At 52.0% G+C, this 13843-nt stretch overlaps 1 protein-coding gene across 5 annotated transcripts in view; it reads right to left on the bottom strand.

Annotated features, from left to right (window-relative positions):
- Positions 1-12697, bottom strand: part of CAMSAP1 (calmodulin regulated spectrin associated protein 1) — a 37094-nt gene extending 24397 nt beyond the window's left edge. The window contains exons 1-2 of one of the 5 annotated variants that reach the window (XM_083807760.1): positions 11739-12697; positions 3501-3663 (exon numbers count right to left, since the gene is read on the bottom strand). In XM_083807760.1, coding sequence (XP_083663886.1) covers positions 3501-3663 — 163 coding nt within the window. In that variant the 5' untranslated portion in view covers positions 11739-12697. Of the gene's footprint in view, positions 1-3500; positions 3664-3744; positions 3891-4023; positions 4234-11738 lie in introns of those variants that run through there. The other 4 variants (XM_083807759.1, XM_083807761.1, XM_083807757.1 and 1 more) reach the window with 4 other exon arrangements.
- Positions 12698-13843: the final 1146 nt, after the last annotated feature.

Genomic DNA, 13843 nt, shown 5'->3' with positions numbered 1-13843 from the left:
AATTTCTATGCGTAAATTAATGCTGGCGTAGCTCAATCCACCGAGAAATCAAAGTTCTCCGTTGCCACTGCCTATTTTCCCAAGGTGCAGCACAAGAAGTCAGCGCGGGACTCGGCTGCTGCTCCACAACCTGCTTCATCCGACCGACTGGGGAAGAGCGATCGCTCCCAAGGATGGCTTGCCGAGCTGCTCGAAGCCTCCTACGCTCCCTTCTGCAAGGTCAGAACAAAGTTTTCAAAGGGACTGAAGCACCCTGTGAACTCAGGTACCGCAGAAACCCAGTGGCACCCGTGCTCCTAGGCCACTTAACCCTTCAGAGTTGTGTTTTCACACTGCTGCTAGAATTCCCTAAAGTGGACATTTGGTTCTAATCAAAGATTGCTGATGGAAAAGGTTATTCTGTTCTAATCAATTTTCCTCTCAGCTGAATGGACATTATAGTCTTCCAGGTGTGCAGGTTTCCAGATCCTTGTCCAGAGATTTTTACAGAGATCCGTGACATGCTCCCAGATTTATTTGGGGAAAGGGAGGGGGGTGACAGCAAATGGGGGAACACCTTCCTTCACAGCTCCACTCACTTTTCTTTTCTATAATTCGGGCAAACAGTTGTAAAATCCACCCATGGAATCCATGTGTGACAACCAGGCAGCCACCAGAGACAGGCAGGAGGAGCCACGTGCTGCCAGAAACAAAGCATTCAGCTCCATTCCTATTCAAAAAGGGGAGTTCTCACTCTAGCGGTATTTTGTGCTGAAGAGGGAAGGTAGCTGCGCGCAGCTGTTTGGCTACCAAAATTCTCGTTTCACGGGCAGAAGAGAAAAAAGAAAGAACACATCATCAAAGGAAACAAATCCCAAACTAAGACCTCAAATCCAAATTATGTAAGGTATGCCCTCAGCAATTTGTCCTTGGGAAAAAGAAAAACACAAAGGATGAAGAATTTTTCTATTTAGATGCCAGCTTAGATATGGAAAATTCAAATATCCTGCAACAGTAAATAGAAAATACAGTTTTGGGTAAAATCTATAGTGAAGAATGATTATTAGCAACAGTCCACACTAGAACCTAATTCCTGTTCTTGACCACTTTCACACTTAAGCATGAGCTTAGCCCTACTCAGGTGAAAATGAAATCCAGGATATGAACCAGCATTTGCAAGATGAAGGCACAAAATTATGTCAACTCATAACGTCAATTCCAAATCTAACATTTCAGAAAAACACTCTTTACTCAGCCACTTGAAGACAGTTATGGAAACCCTATCAGACAAGAATTACTTCGGAACATAAAAGAGCGCTTTAATATGATTAACAGAGAGCCTTTCTTTTTTCACCAAACTGACTAGAATTAAGCCTAATGTAACAAAAAGACCCCCCAAAAAATATCTGCACAGTGAGATTTTATACTTGGAAAAATGGAATCCCAATTGCTCGGTAGCTGCCCAACACTCACTGAACATCCAATATATTACGATAAAACAACAAAAAAACAGAGAGATGACAAGTAACATATTAAGTTCAAATATTACTCAAAATGGTAATCATGTAGAAAGCTTCTTTAAACCCATCTCTCTCTGAATTAAAGAGGCTTATAAATTTCTAAGTATTCTGCAATGCCATGCTAGAAGCAATGGTTACTATGTGACGACTGCAGAAGCCATTTCAAAAATCAAACCAAATTTCCACGGGCCACGGTTCTGAAAAGATACACGCACACAAAACAGAACAAAACGTATGCACTGGAGCTAACCACGAACGCAACCCCAAGAGTCCCAGCAAAAATATGTGCTCAAGGCATTTAATTTCTGTTAACGTATAATCTGAACAAGCCTAAATACAAACGGAAAATCTGGCAAATGCTGCTGCAGCCCTCCGTACACCACTGCCATCATGACAGGTGGGTTTCTCTCTCAAAATTCTTTGAGAAAGGAAAGCCAAGTACTTTACTCAATGCAAGTCCACGCTGTCAAGTGCACACACAGATTTGTTCCCACCACACTGATCCAAGACCTACAGTCACAACCCTGAGTCCGGAGCCCCAGAAGACACTACCCAGAAACACGAGGCCACAAAGTTTTCCCTGCAGCACAGGACCTATGCCAGTCAAACCTAACTCAGGATTAGCTTCCATTTGAAACCAAGTCGTGATATAAACGGTGCATCTTCCTGGCCTGAATATCTATTTTCTCTCTAACCAACAGCATTACAAACAAATGCAGCGACTGCAAAATACGTATGAGAAGAAACACCTGTTTACTTCTTCAGAGTTATCAACATTTCCTTAACACCCTCCCCAAATCCCCACATTTTTAAGCTTCATTTAATAAACGTATTTTTTGTCTCTTGGTGCTCGTATTAAAATACCTTCACTAATTTTAAATGTTACAAAAGCACAATTTTCTTTCTATTTTCCCCGCTGTCATTAATGTGGTCAGACCACTAACAGAGCTGGTAATATTAAAGAAAAATAATTTAGAAAATCTTTCAAAAAGGGTAATATTTAACTGCAGGAATGAATGCACTGCTTTTCTCCAGCCTTGTCACAAAATAAGCTAGAGCTAATCCATTAAGCATATTATGAGTTTGTCGAATTAGACTTAGATTAACAGGGCTACCTCATTTTCCAAAACAAGATTCTGCAGATGCTTTTGTTATATGTTTTGGATAAACAAAAACAAACGCTCCAGCATATTCCTTCATAATGAAGCTACTTAAACACAAGAGGCACCCAGCAGCAATAACTCAAAATAGACAGGTAGATCAGGTTCCAAACAAAAAAGCGAATTTCAACAGATGCCAGGAAGATACTGTACGAATGTGACTCCAGAACTCTTTCTTTTTCCACGTTTGGCTGTAATGGTTTATACCAACATCTGGGAAGGAAGAACTCCTCCTCCATCACCCACACCTTGCTGCCACAGAACACAGACGAACTGTATCTGCTCATGCAACGTTTCTTTCACATAAAAGACTTTTTCCAATCATAAATGGCTTGGTTTTTAGTGCATTCTGAAACCAGTAACGCAGCCTGGCAGAACAAAACAGAAACCACCTAGCCGAGCATACAAAGAGCATCTAGCTCTTCGCATCTGTTGGCAGAGATGACTAGACAAGGAAGCACACCACAGCCTCCACAACCTGATGGGATTCGAGGCCTGCAAGTACTGAGAGTCCACGTGGCTAAAACGAGGATTTAAACGTTGCGAGATGTGCATTTTTCATAATAAATAATAACGATAACAACAATAACCACAGTAAATGTTACTGGTGAGCATTCGCTGTCTGGTTTGCTGATTCGGAGCGGCTCACACAGGTCCATTATTCCTGGTGGAGGTACCAGGAAACACGTAACGTTACAAGGGAACGGTCTGTCACGTTATCGATATTTAAAACAAAGGCGATTTCGGCTTAATTTGATTACTCCTGGAAAGGGGGGGGGGGGGGGGAGAGCGGAGACGGCGAGCACACCCGCGCACGCCCTCCTGACAGCGGCGACCTCACCTATTCCGTAGGCTTTCGCGCAGATCCACTGTAGATTAGCAGCTATTTTTGCTCGGGCTGAATCATAGAGCTCCAAGGGGACGATCTCCACGGCGCTATCCGCCAGGGCATCCATTTTTCTCCTGGCGCCGTCTCCGCCCGCGCCGACCTCAGCATCCACCATCTGGAAGGACAACAAAAGACCGCGGGCCTGACGGGGGGCTCGGCGCCCCCCCCGGCGGCTCCGCAACCCCGGGGGCAGCACCTGGGGCTCCGTCCCCCGCCGGGCCCGGGAGAGGCAGCACAGCTCCCTCACGCCCATGCTCCGGGAGGACGGGGAGCAGCAGCAGCAGGAGGAGGAGGACGAGGAGGAGGAGGAGGAGGAGGAAGGCAGGGGACCGGCGGCTCCCCCTCCCCTCCCCGCCGCGGCCCTGCCCGCCTCCCCGCCCCCACCCTGAGGAGGAGGAGGAGGAGGGGGGGGGAGAGGAAGGCAGCAGCCCACCCCCCCCACCCCCCCGACTCCCCGCAGGCCCCGCCGCCTCACCTTGCTACCGCCGCCTCATCCCCGGGCACGGCGGCCGCCGCCTCAGCCAGCGGAGCCCCGGCGGCGCCTCGGGGGGCGGCGGCTGAGGGGGGAGGAGGAGGAGGAGAGGAGGAGGAGGAAGGCTGGGCCGGGGGAGGAGGAGGAAGAAGAGGAGGAGGAGGAGGAGGGGGAGGAAGGCAGCAGCCGCCGCCGCCGCCGGGCCGGGGCTGGCAACGCTCGGGACCGCGCGCGCGCGCATGCGCCCGCCCCGCGCGCGCTCCCGTGCCCCCCCCCGCCCGCCTGCCCGCCCGCTCGCTCCCGGCCCGCGGCGGCGTGCGCGCGCGCGCTCGGCGGGCGGCCACTGCGCAGGCGCCGCCGCCCCGCCGGTTCTGCCGCCCGCGGCCCTCGCTTGGCAACCGTCGCCATGGCGACCGCGAGCCCGGCCCGCGGCGGGCCGCGGCCTGCGCTCCGCGGGGCGATGGCGGCCCCGGCACGGTGCCCCCCACCCACACCCGGGGGCCTTCACCTCACGGGCTCGGTGCCCCGTGGTGATGTGCGCGGCCAAGCGCTCGGTGTTAAAAAAAAAGAGTCTGCACACTAGGGAGAGCACAAAGAAAGGCCCCGGGCCTGCCCCGGCCCCCGGGGTTTCCCCTCACGAAATGGGCTCCAGCCGCCACCCCGGTACTGCCTCAGCTCTTGTTGAGGTCTCCTGGCCCTGGCTGTGGTTCCTGAGCAGCTGGGTGCTGCGTGGTGGAGCTGTGATGGTCCCTGAGGTGGTCCCCGAGGTGGCCCTGAGACGGCCCCCAAGATGGTCCCTGAGACGGTCCCCAAGCTGAGCCTTTCAGCTGAAAACTTTGATGACGGCCATAACCGCCCAGGCCGCTTCCCCTCCCTGTTTGCACAACAGAGGTGTCAGAAGGCCCCATGCCACCCGCCTGCGATCCTACGGGCACGCAGGGCTCGTGCAGGCCGTGTTAACAGACAAAAGTGCAGAATCGGAGGTTTTAGGGTGACTCACGTCGAGCTCGAGGCCTGCCACAGGCAGCCCATTGTTCGCGTGTTTGCTCTGACAGCCGTGTTGTTCTCGGTGCTGTCTCACCACGTTTTGCAGTTGTCAGTTGGGCCTCCTTTATCATGCAGGGAAGAATATGAATGCCCAAGAATTTCTGTCTTCTGACTGTAAATCATTAACCAGGAAAACCTTTGGGTACACAATAACTTCCACAGTAGTAAAATCGGACATTTGCTTCATGCTATCTTTCTTGCCAGGCAGCCAGCCACCCTTGACAAAACATCAGAACTGCCAGTGTTTGATCATCAGCAATACCTTTCTCCAGGTCATTACAACCAATTTCCCCCAAGACTTGATCTGTTAATATCTGATCACGATCAAAGGATGCCAAAGGTGGTTTCCATGCAGAAGACCGGCTTATGTATCCCGTGTATTTCAAAACAAATGGAGAATTTGATCACCTGGTTTATGTCATGACACATAGAAAGCAGCAAGTAATGTTTGACAAGTATAAAAAGGTTTGTTTGTTTATCTTTTTGGGTGCAGGTAGACTATCCCAAGTTCCTTAGAGTTCTTTTGCTGCTGGTGGTCTACCAGCCACCATCTGAAGGCCCGCAGGCTCATAGGTACTGCTGGAACCAGCAAGTGCATCCCTGTACGGTGCGTGGTGGGTTCGTGATCAAAACAAGATCCTTCAGGTTGACTGACTTGACAAGTTGCATTACTGGAAGCAGGGCTCATGTCAAAAGTGAAGTTACCTGATGAAGAGAGTTGAGCCTTCAACGCATGCACTGGATCGATGAATTACCTCAATATCCTTCTTACGAAAAAGTGATTATAAGCTTAGGCACACAACAATGATAGCAGACTGGCCTTATTCTTCCTAATTTTATTTGTTATGATTCTCATAAACTATTTTTTGTTACACATAACTGGTAGACTGTATAAACGTTTCAAAAAATTTTAAAGATTAATTTAGGTCTGTCTTAAGATTCAACATTTATTTCCCTATATCTTTTTGTAATGCAAATGCAGGGCAATCTGTTTCATGTCATCAGGAAATATGATCTGATGTTCAAAGGTTATCCCAGCCTACTTAATTGCAAGATTGTATGCAATTAAAGTAGATGTCCCTTGCAAATAACTTGCTAGTTGTTTTATAATCTCTGAAGAGTTTGGTTTTCAATAGCTTTTTACAGGCTGTTGATTTGTGACGCTATCATTATAACAAGCTGCTTTTGTTTTTAGATTAAGGCCCAATCCAAATCCCCTTAAACTCAAGAAGAATGTTTTCATTTACGTAGTGGATTGGGCATTAAACGCACTGCAGAAACAGAATGACCCTTTGACTCTTAGAGCAGGTGACCTGTATCCGAGGGCAAAGGTGCACACTGGGAGAAAATTGTCCTACTTTTTTCTCTGATATATTTTTGCTATAGATAAAGAATGGATCTAGTTGTTCAACTTATCAGAATGACTTAGAAACAAAATATGTTTTAAGATGGTGGAAGACTACCTTGGCAAAGCAAAGCCAATATTACCAAGACCCCTGAAACTCTCAGGGTAAAAAAGTAGAAACATTTGGCTCAAGAAAATGAGCACTGTGGAGAAAAAGCATAAGGGGAAGTCCAGTGGCAAAGAGAATGCCATTCTTTTACAGGCTGATGTTGAACTAAAGACCCTGACTTAGTACTACCTTCTTTTCCCTTTTAATTTATATTGTGTTATCCTCTGGATTTGCATTTATTTATCACTGTTTTCCAGTCCCAGTGTGAAACGTGCTGTGGCTTCTTCCTCTATGGTAATATCCTGTAGCTGTTACTTAGGGCATTTGGGTGTCCTTAAGCAAAAACTCAAATTGATGTTTTGGGAAACTTTGCAGTTGATAATGAAGTGGTTTGGCCAGAGCTCAGCACCACCAACATCAGCACCCTCAAAATTGTCCTGCAGGTAAAAAGCCTACATTTCAAGTAGGAGGATCACCAGTAGATTGCTAAACGTGTTTCCTTTTCATGAGAAAATAAACCTCTTCTATATTCAATAGCAGTAAATTCATCTTTAATTTGCATACCACTTGTTTCTTTCTTGCACTCCATACAAAACATCCTTTATGGCATTTCTTCTCGAAAAAAATAATACAATGGTTTTCTATACAAAATAATTTTCCTATTAGAGCATTCTCCTGGATTTCTTAATCGTTCAGAGTGGGCGTACACGTGAACCGACAAATACTGCACGACCTGTCTTACAGCAGAACTCTGAGATTAATTACTAGGAGGTAATACCTTTGACAAATTACCATATTCAAGTGTGACACCTATTACATGCAACAAAGCTAAACCCACGTGCTTGTTTTCAGCCTTACTGGAGGAATGCCTGGGATTTCAGTTTCTTCCACCATGTTTCATTTATCAATATGGGAGACAACACGTAAAATAAGAATATCAGTTCTTTGTCATCCTGAGGACGTCAGATCCAAGTTTATATTGTAAAATAATATATAGCCTGTAGAAATATAAATGTGCTGTGCACTGGGAACGTATAGGGCAGGGATACTTCCTGGGTATGTAGAAAAAGCAAGAGCTAACCCATCAGTGGCGCTAATTAGCACCCTCTGGTTAGAAAGGCCAACAGTGAATTGGGATTCTCCCTCACCATTACAAAAACCACCTTCAGAAGAAGGAAAACGTGCATCTGCAGGAGGCTGCACAGAAAGCCTATGCTTCGCTGTCTCCCTGTAGCTATTTATGGAGAGGGAAGACTCCATCCAATGTCGCTACCAGTCAGATAATGCTCTGAGCGTTAAAATCAGCAAAAAAAAGCAGCAGGGCAAGGGACTACGACTTGGGAATTTTGGCACATTGGGTAGCTCATCTGTATCACATATAGCCCGATTCCTGCTCAGCTTACTTTCCCCTAATAGGGCTCACCACACTTTCCAAAGGTTGGTAATTTCCCATCTTTCACTTCCTTTCCCCAGGAAAAGCACGGTTATTAGCAGAAGAGAGATACTTTTCCCCCACCAACTCCTTTAAGATTGCCCACAATCAAGCAAGGCTTACCATACCCAGAGCATAAACACTATAAAGATCGGCTTGCTTCAGGCAGCACAGCCGCCGAGCAAACGAGGAGAAACCACGCTGGTCTCGTTTGTGCTGCGCGCTCTCTCCCCTCCAGCTGGTTTATAACCCGCATCCCCCAGGGACCGAGCTCCCGCTGCCAGCGCGGCTCATTAGCATTGCTGGGGGAGCTGATCCACCCCTGCTCTGCCGCGGCGTAGCAAGGTGGGTGGCTCCAGCCGGGAAGAGCTTCAGCTGCTCGCTTGCCATCTCAGGAGCAGCGAGAGAAGAGGATGGAAGAAATCAACAGGGTTTTTTTTCCCCCGTTATCCTTGCAAATTCCAAGCGGCCCCCAGCTCCATTCTTGGGGCTCTATTTTCAGCCGTGGGCTAATGGTGAATGCGGCTCTATCTGCTTCCCTGTGCTTAGCTCTGCAGGGCCTCGTTTGCCCCGGTGCTGAGCGCTTTATATGCCCTGCCAGAATCGACTTAGAGCCAGGCCACTGCTCGAGGTCACTGCTGGGCTCGGGGCTGCACCAGGACTGCTGGCCGTGCGAGGCCAAGAGCTGTCTTCTCCATCTCCCCTCAAACCCAGGAGTCCCAGCACATGCCACAAGGGTTTGTTTTTTTTTAAAGAAAGTTGTATCTTACTCAAAATTCACCAGGTAAAAAGAGATGTGGTCAGAAAGGCATCTCAAGTGTCCCGTGAATGAATGGATGAAGCCAGGGTAGAGTAACGTGAGGATGAAATGAGGGAAGGGGCAGGCTCCTAACTCAGCCGCTGCTCTACCAGCTTCAAAATGCTTCTGTCCCTGTTACGAAATAGTTCCCCATGACAGTTTTTCATGTATTCAACCTTTAGAAAGAGGGAGCTGAGTATTATTCTTAGCAATAGAACAGTCACCTCAGTGCAATTACCAACAACACGGGAGCGGTTTCCATAGCGTACTGCAGCTATCAGTAATTACTTACATTCGGTTCTGCAACTCATGAAGAATGAGCACTACAACAGACTTGTGCATCGGGGAACCACATGCAACGAGCGATATTTTTCATGTAAATAAAGAAAACCAATTAAGCACAGACAGCGGTACCCCATTTCCTTCATTCACTTGTATTATTCTAAAGGCAACGTGCATGTAGTTGCGCTGTGTTGCTGACGGGGTGCAATGCTAATTCAGCTTGCTTTCTTCTCCCTTTCCGTAAAATGCCCGATGTGCTTCAAGCGATGGCAGGGGAAGGGCCATCTCGCGCCTCCACCTGCCGGGCCACAATGCCAAGGTTTCCTCCTGCTGTGCCCAGCGAGACCCAGGGACTGGGGGCACACGAGGCAGGGGTGCTGGTGGCCCTGGTCCCTGCGGACAGGGCCTCTCCTCCCGCCTGCTGTGCTCCGCCTGAATTTAAAATAATACCTGTACTCAGCGCCTATCTTCGCAGCGCTGAACAAACATTAATTAATGACTTTATTGCCGGGGGGAGACGGCAGAGGGAGGGGTGACAAGCCCTTGCCCGCGTGTCTCTGGAGGCCGGAGCGCCTGCTGCCAGCTGCCAGGCGTGCGGGGCTCCCTCACCCCGCTCGCCGCTATCGGCAGCACGTCCTGCTCGGGCAGCGAGGGCAGAGGATTTAGGTGCCTGCTTTCATAATAGGTGTTTTGAAAAATAAACCATGTTAGAGATGAAGTCCCAGGACTAGTTTTAGGAGGATGGGGCAATGCCATTTACAGCCCAACAGGTTTTCCAGGCAGACTTCGATAAGCAGAGACCTGGTCCCATATTCATTATATTCATTAAATCCTTATTAGCAGTTGTATTTGGGTAGCGTTCAGACAGCAATCAATTTTGATGGGAACCGTTGCTTTGCTTTACCCGGATGATTTCTTTTAAAACACGATTTTTTTTCCCGAGGACACTTTCGAAAAGTAAAACTCCATTTACTGCGAATGTGTAACTGTGCAAAGAGAGACAGACGTATCTCCAACTTTTTCACCACTACTTAAACATTATTGGAAAGCAATGAACAACTGAAAGGCAGAATAAAATATTAAAAAAAATAATAACTACACTGCCTCCCAGCCCTGCTGCTGGCTGCGCTCCACATGGTGAAGCCACGAGCACGACCGGGCCCAGCGAACGCCGGCACCGAGCGCTGGTGGCCTCACTTCAGGACGCGACGCAGAACCATCGCCCACGAGAGGAGAGCCTGGTGGAGAACGCACCCACGCGCTCCAGCACCGTCGGAGCCGGGCAGGGTCCCGCAGCACCCATCACCCCTCCCGCGGGCTGGGGCAGAGCCCCCCACCGGGTGACTTTGGGTTTGTTTTCGCCAGCGGTGCCGCATCACCAGCAGCCTGCTTGTCCCCAAACCCTGCTCTCACCAGCACCCAGCAGCAACCGCAAGGCTGGACTCCCACCGCCTGGCACCCACCCGGGGCCACGCCAGCTCCCACGCAAGCCCTGGCGGTCCTCCCCAGCTCCCAGCGCAGCCGAGCTGGGTCCCACAGCCCAGGCAGCGCACTCGAGGCAGCGCCGAGGAGGCAGGCCCCCTCCTCGGGGGATGAACAATTTTTTGTCCAGGTTGCTGCCATGCCACAGCCACGAGGTCGGGGCACGCCTCGGGGACGCCATAGCGGTGACAAAGCTGCCAACGCTCACAACGCAGCGGCGCTGGGGGCTTCCCGATGCATTGAGTCATTCTGCCTCAGTATTTTTAACTTCTGCTGTTTTGACAGGACGCTGCTCCTGGTTCGCGGCCGGCTTGCAGAGCCCCTTCCCGTGGCCAGCACCTCACCGCCAGCCCCGTGCCGCAGCCGAGCTCCTCACCTGGCAGCCCCGGCCCCTCTCATCCCGCCTCGAGTCGTGCCAAAACAAACACTGAAATCGCCTCACGCCCTTGGGTCCCTGCCAGCTTGCACATGTTGCACATTAATGCTCTTAAAATCTGTAGCCAGAGAACTACGCTAACGCGCAAACCAGTCACAGCGATGGGAACGTCTCAATCCTGCTGATCCAGGTCCTGTTTGCAACGAAAAACTTTAGGGCTGTGAAACTCCAGCACCGAGCAGGAAACAAAGCCAGGGCAGCACCGGCAGCAGAGCTGAGGCCAGCGCCGCTGGGCAGGGGCTGGGGGCCCCGCAGGGCTGCCGACAGCCTGGGGTGCACGTCCCGTCCCTCCCCGCTGCCAGGCCTGGCACGCAGGGGAGACACCCAGAGCAAGGTAGTGCCTTTGATCACGTACAAAGGATTTAGCACGCGCCAGGGGTTATGGAGACAGACTTCCTACCGGGTGCAGCGCGGCTCCGAGCAGGCAGGGCTGGGTCTAAGCACGGGGTGCGTGACCCCGCTGTCCCCACTGCACGGTGCCGCTGACCCCGGCCATCAGGCACCGGTGGCACCCCCACGGACCCCGCGCAGACCCCAGACCCATTCCGTGCCTCTGTGCTCCCCCTGAGAGCAGCCTGTACCCCCCCCAGCTCTGGGGATTTGGGGCACGAGACCCCCGGGGCTGCCAGGAGCACACGGAGAGGGTCACGCTGCGAAGGACACCCTGCGTTCCTGGGGGTGCATGCGTGCAGCTGCCCGCCCCACCAGGAGAGCCACACGGATGCTGTAAGACCCCACCAGAAGCCCCCCTCCCAGACAGCTAAATCCCTGGCAGCGCTGACTTACCGGTGCTGTTTGCCAGCATCCTCACAGCCGTGGGGGTTTTGGGGGGCTCTGGGTGGCAGCCAGCAGCATGGGAGCCCATGGTGGGGCCGGGGGCTCAGCGCCGGGGGGCTCGGCCCCCTCTGCTCCCCAGGCAGGGCAGGGGCAGGGGCAGCACGGCCGCGCTCCCCAGCATCACCCCGCTCCCCAGCATCGCTGCCGTTGCCACAGAAACTGGGGGATGACTCAGGAGCCGCGCCGCTGACATCAGAAGTGACGAGGAAGGGGCTGGGGGGCAGATGTTCCTCGGTCGGTTTTGCTCATTAAAGCCGGAACGCTTTGTCCAAGGAAAACATTCAGCCCCCCACCCCCCCGGGGGGGGATCCTGGGAAACATCTGGTCCCTCAGGGTGCGGGGTTTGGTGATTTCCAGGAGGTCGGTGTAACGGCGATGGGGAGAGACCTGGAGCCCTCCACACGTTGGCTTTGCTCTGCCGAAAGCTGCCTGGCCCCAAAGCCCCAGCGCAGGGGCTGGCACCGAGCAGCCCCCCCAGGGCATCAGAAAATAACCGCGGGGAGGAAACCCACCTAGAAGCGGCTTTGCCTGGTGCCGGAGCGCAGGGCAGGCGTTTGGGAGCCAGGGGCAGGGGGATGCGGCTCCGGCTGATGCCCTGACCCTGCCACGGCACGGGGACGAGGGCTGTTGGTGAACGGTGCTGAGCGCCGCGTTGCTGGAGTGATCCCAGCCGGAGGAGCAGGACATCGACTGTGCCGCCCGGCCCCATCACAGCCCAGCCTGCGAGAGGCAGCTTCAGCCTCTTTTTTGTATAATCTTTGCCAATTTTCTTGCAATGGCTTTAAATAACCACCAAGCAAAATGACTTAAAGCCAAGGGGGCCCGGGGCCACCCCTCCTGCTGCACCCCGAGCACCGTTTCAGCCCGCAGTGGCCGTGCCCAGGACAAGGACACAGAGGAGGCAGCAGAGCGCGATCAGCTGCTCCCCCGCTGTTTCATAGGACAGAGCTATTTTTGAAAAGCAGTAAATTAATGCACTTTTCCACTTCGTGCTTGAGCGCGGTGCTGAGACGTCCTGGCTGGGTACCGAACCATTGTGCTGTCTGCTGGCCAGCCAGCGGCCCAGGTTAGAAACTAGTTAAACTTAACCAGTAACTTGGAAATTAGTTAAAATCAGGGAGAAATTTTATCTGTGCATAGACACAGGAGAGCTTAGGCATCACCCCAGGCACACACTCTGCATCTGGACACAAACGTGGGCATTTTGGTAGTGCCGTGCAGGGATTTGTTACGCAACGAAGCGCCGACGCTTCGTTATCTCCCGCTTACAGGCGTTGTTAGATCTAGCCCAGTATGACACACTGAAATATTTTTAGTGAGATGAGAGTCCCGCAAGAGATGCCTCGGTCAGTGAGAGCAGCGACTGATCCCAGAAATGCCACAGCCCCATGAACTCCGTCAAGAAAGAAACTCCCCAGTCGCCCGCAAAAGCAGCCCCGGGGCCAGCGCTGAGCCCTTGCCCCCAGCCGCCTCCCGGGGGGGGCTCCGTGTGGCCCTGGCGCAAGCCCAGGATCAGGGAACCGAACGCCCAGGGCTTTTATTTTTAGCACAGCAAGCTATAAATACAGCCCGCGGTAACCCACGGAAATGTGATGGACTTGGGATCAGGAAGTGACGGCAGCGGGGAACCCCGGAGCTGCGGGACGGGGAGCGCCCTGTCCGGGCGGGCTGGAAGCAAACCACGCACAAATACACCCAAACGGGCAAAGAGGGCACCTCTGCACAGAGCAGGGGCATGGTGGGATCATGCAGGGCACAGATTTCTTGGGGTTTTGCGCTTTTTTCCCCTCTCCTTGGAGAGTGTCTGCGGGTGGGAGCGAGGAGGAAGCCAAGCGCTGCCGTGCGCCGAGCAGCCCGTGATTCATCGCACGCAGCCTGGCAACAAGCTCGAGTACGGGGGAAAACACAGATGGAAGGGGCCTGCTGTGATGGAGAGCCAGCAGCTCGGAAAGTGGTGGCTGGTGGCCTTCTCAGGGTAATTTAGAAGAGCCCAAACTATTTTCCTTTTCCTGCACATCACGGGGAGGGGCCGTGCGGGGCTGGCAGCCTGCACT

Source organism: Anser anser (genome assembly GCF_964211835.1).
Source record: "Anser anser genome assembly, chromosome: 21".
In the NCBI taxonomy this organism is placed as follows: Eukaryota; Metazoa; Chordata; class Aves; order Anseriformes; family Anatidae; genus Anser; species Anser anser.
The sequence above is the reverse complement of the archived record's forward strand: the minus strand, read 5'-3'. Positions and strand labels throughout refer to the sequence as shown.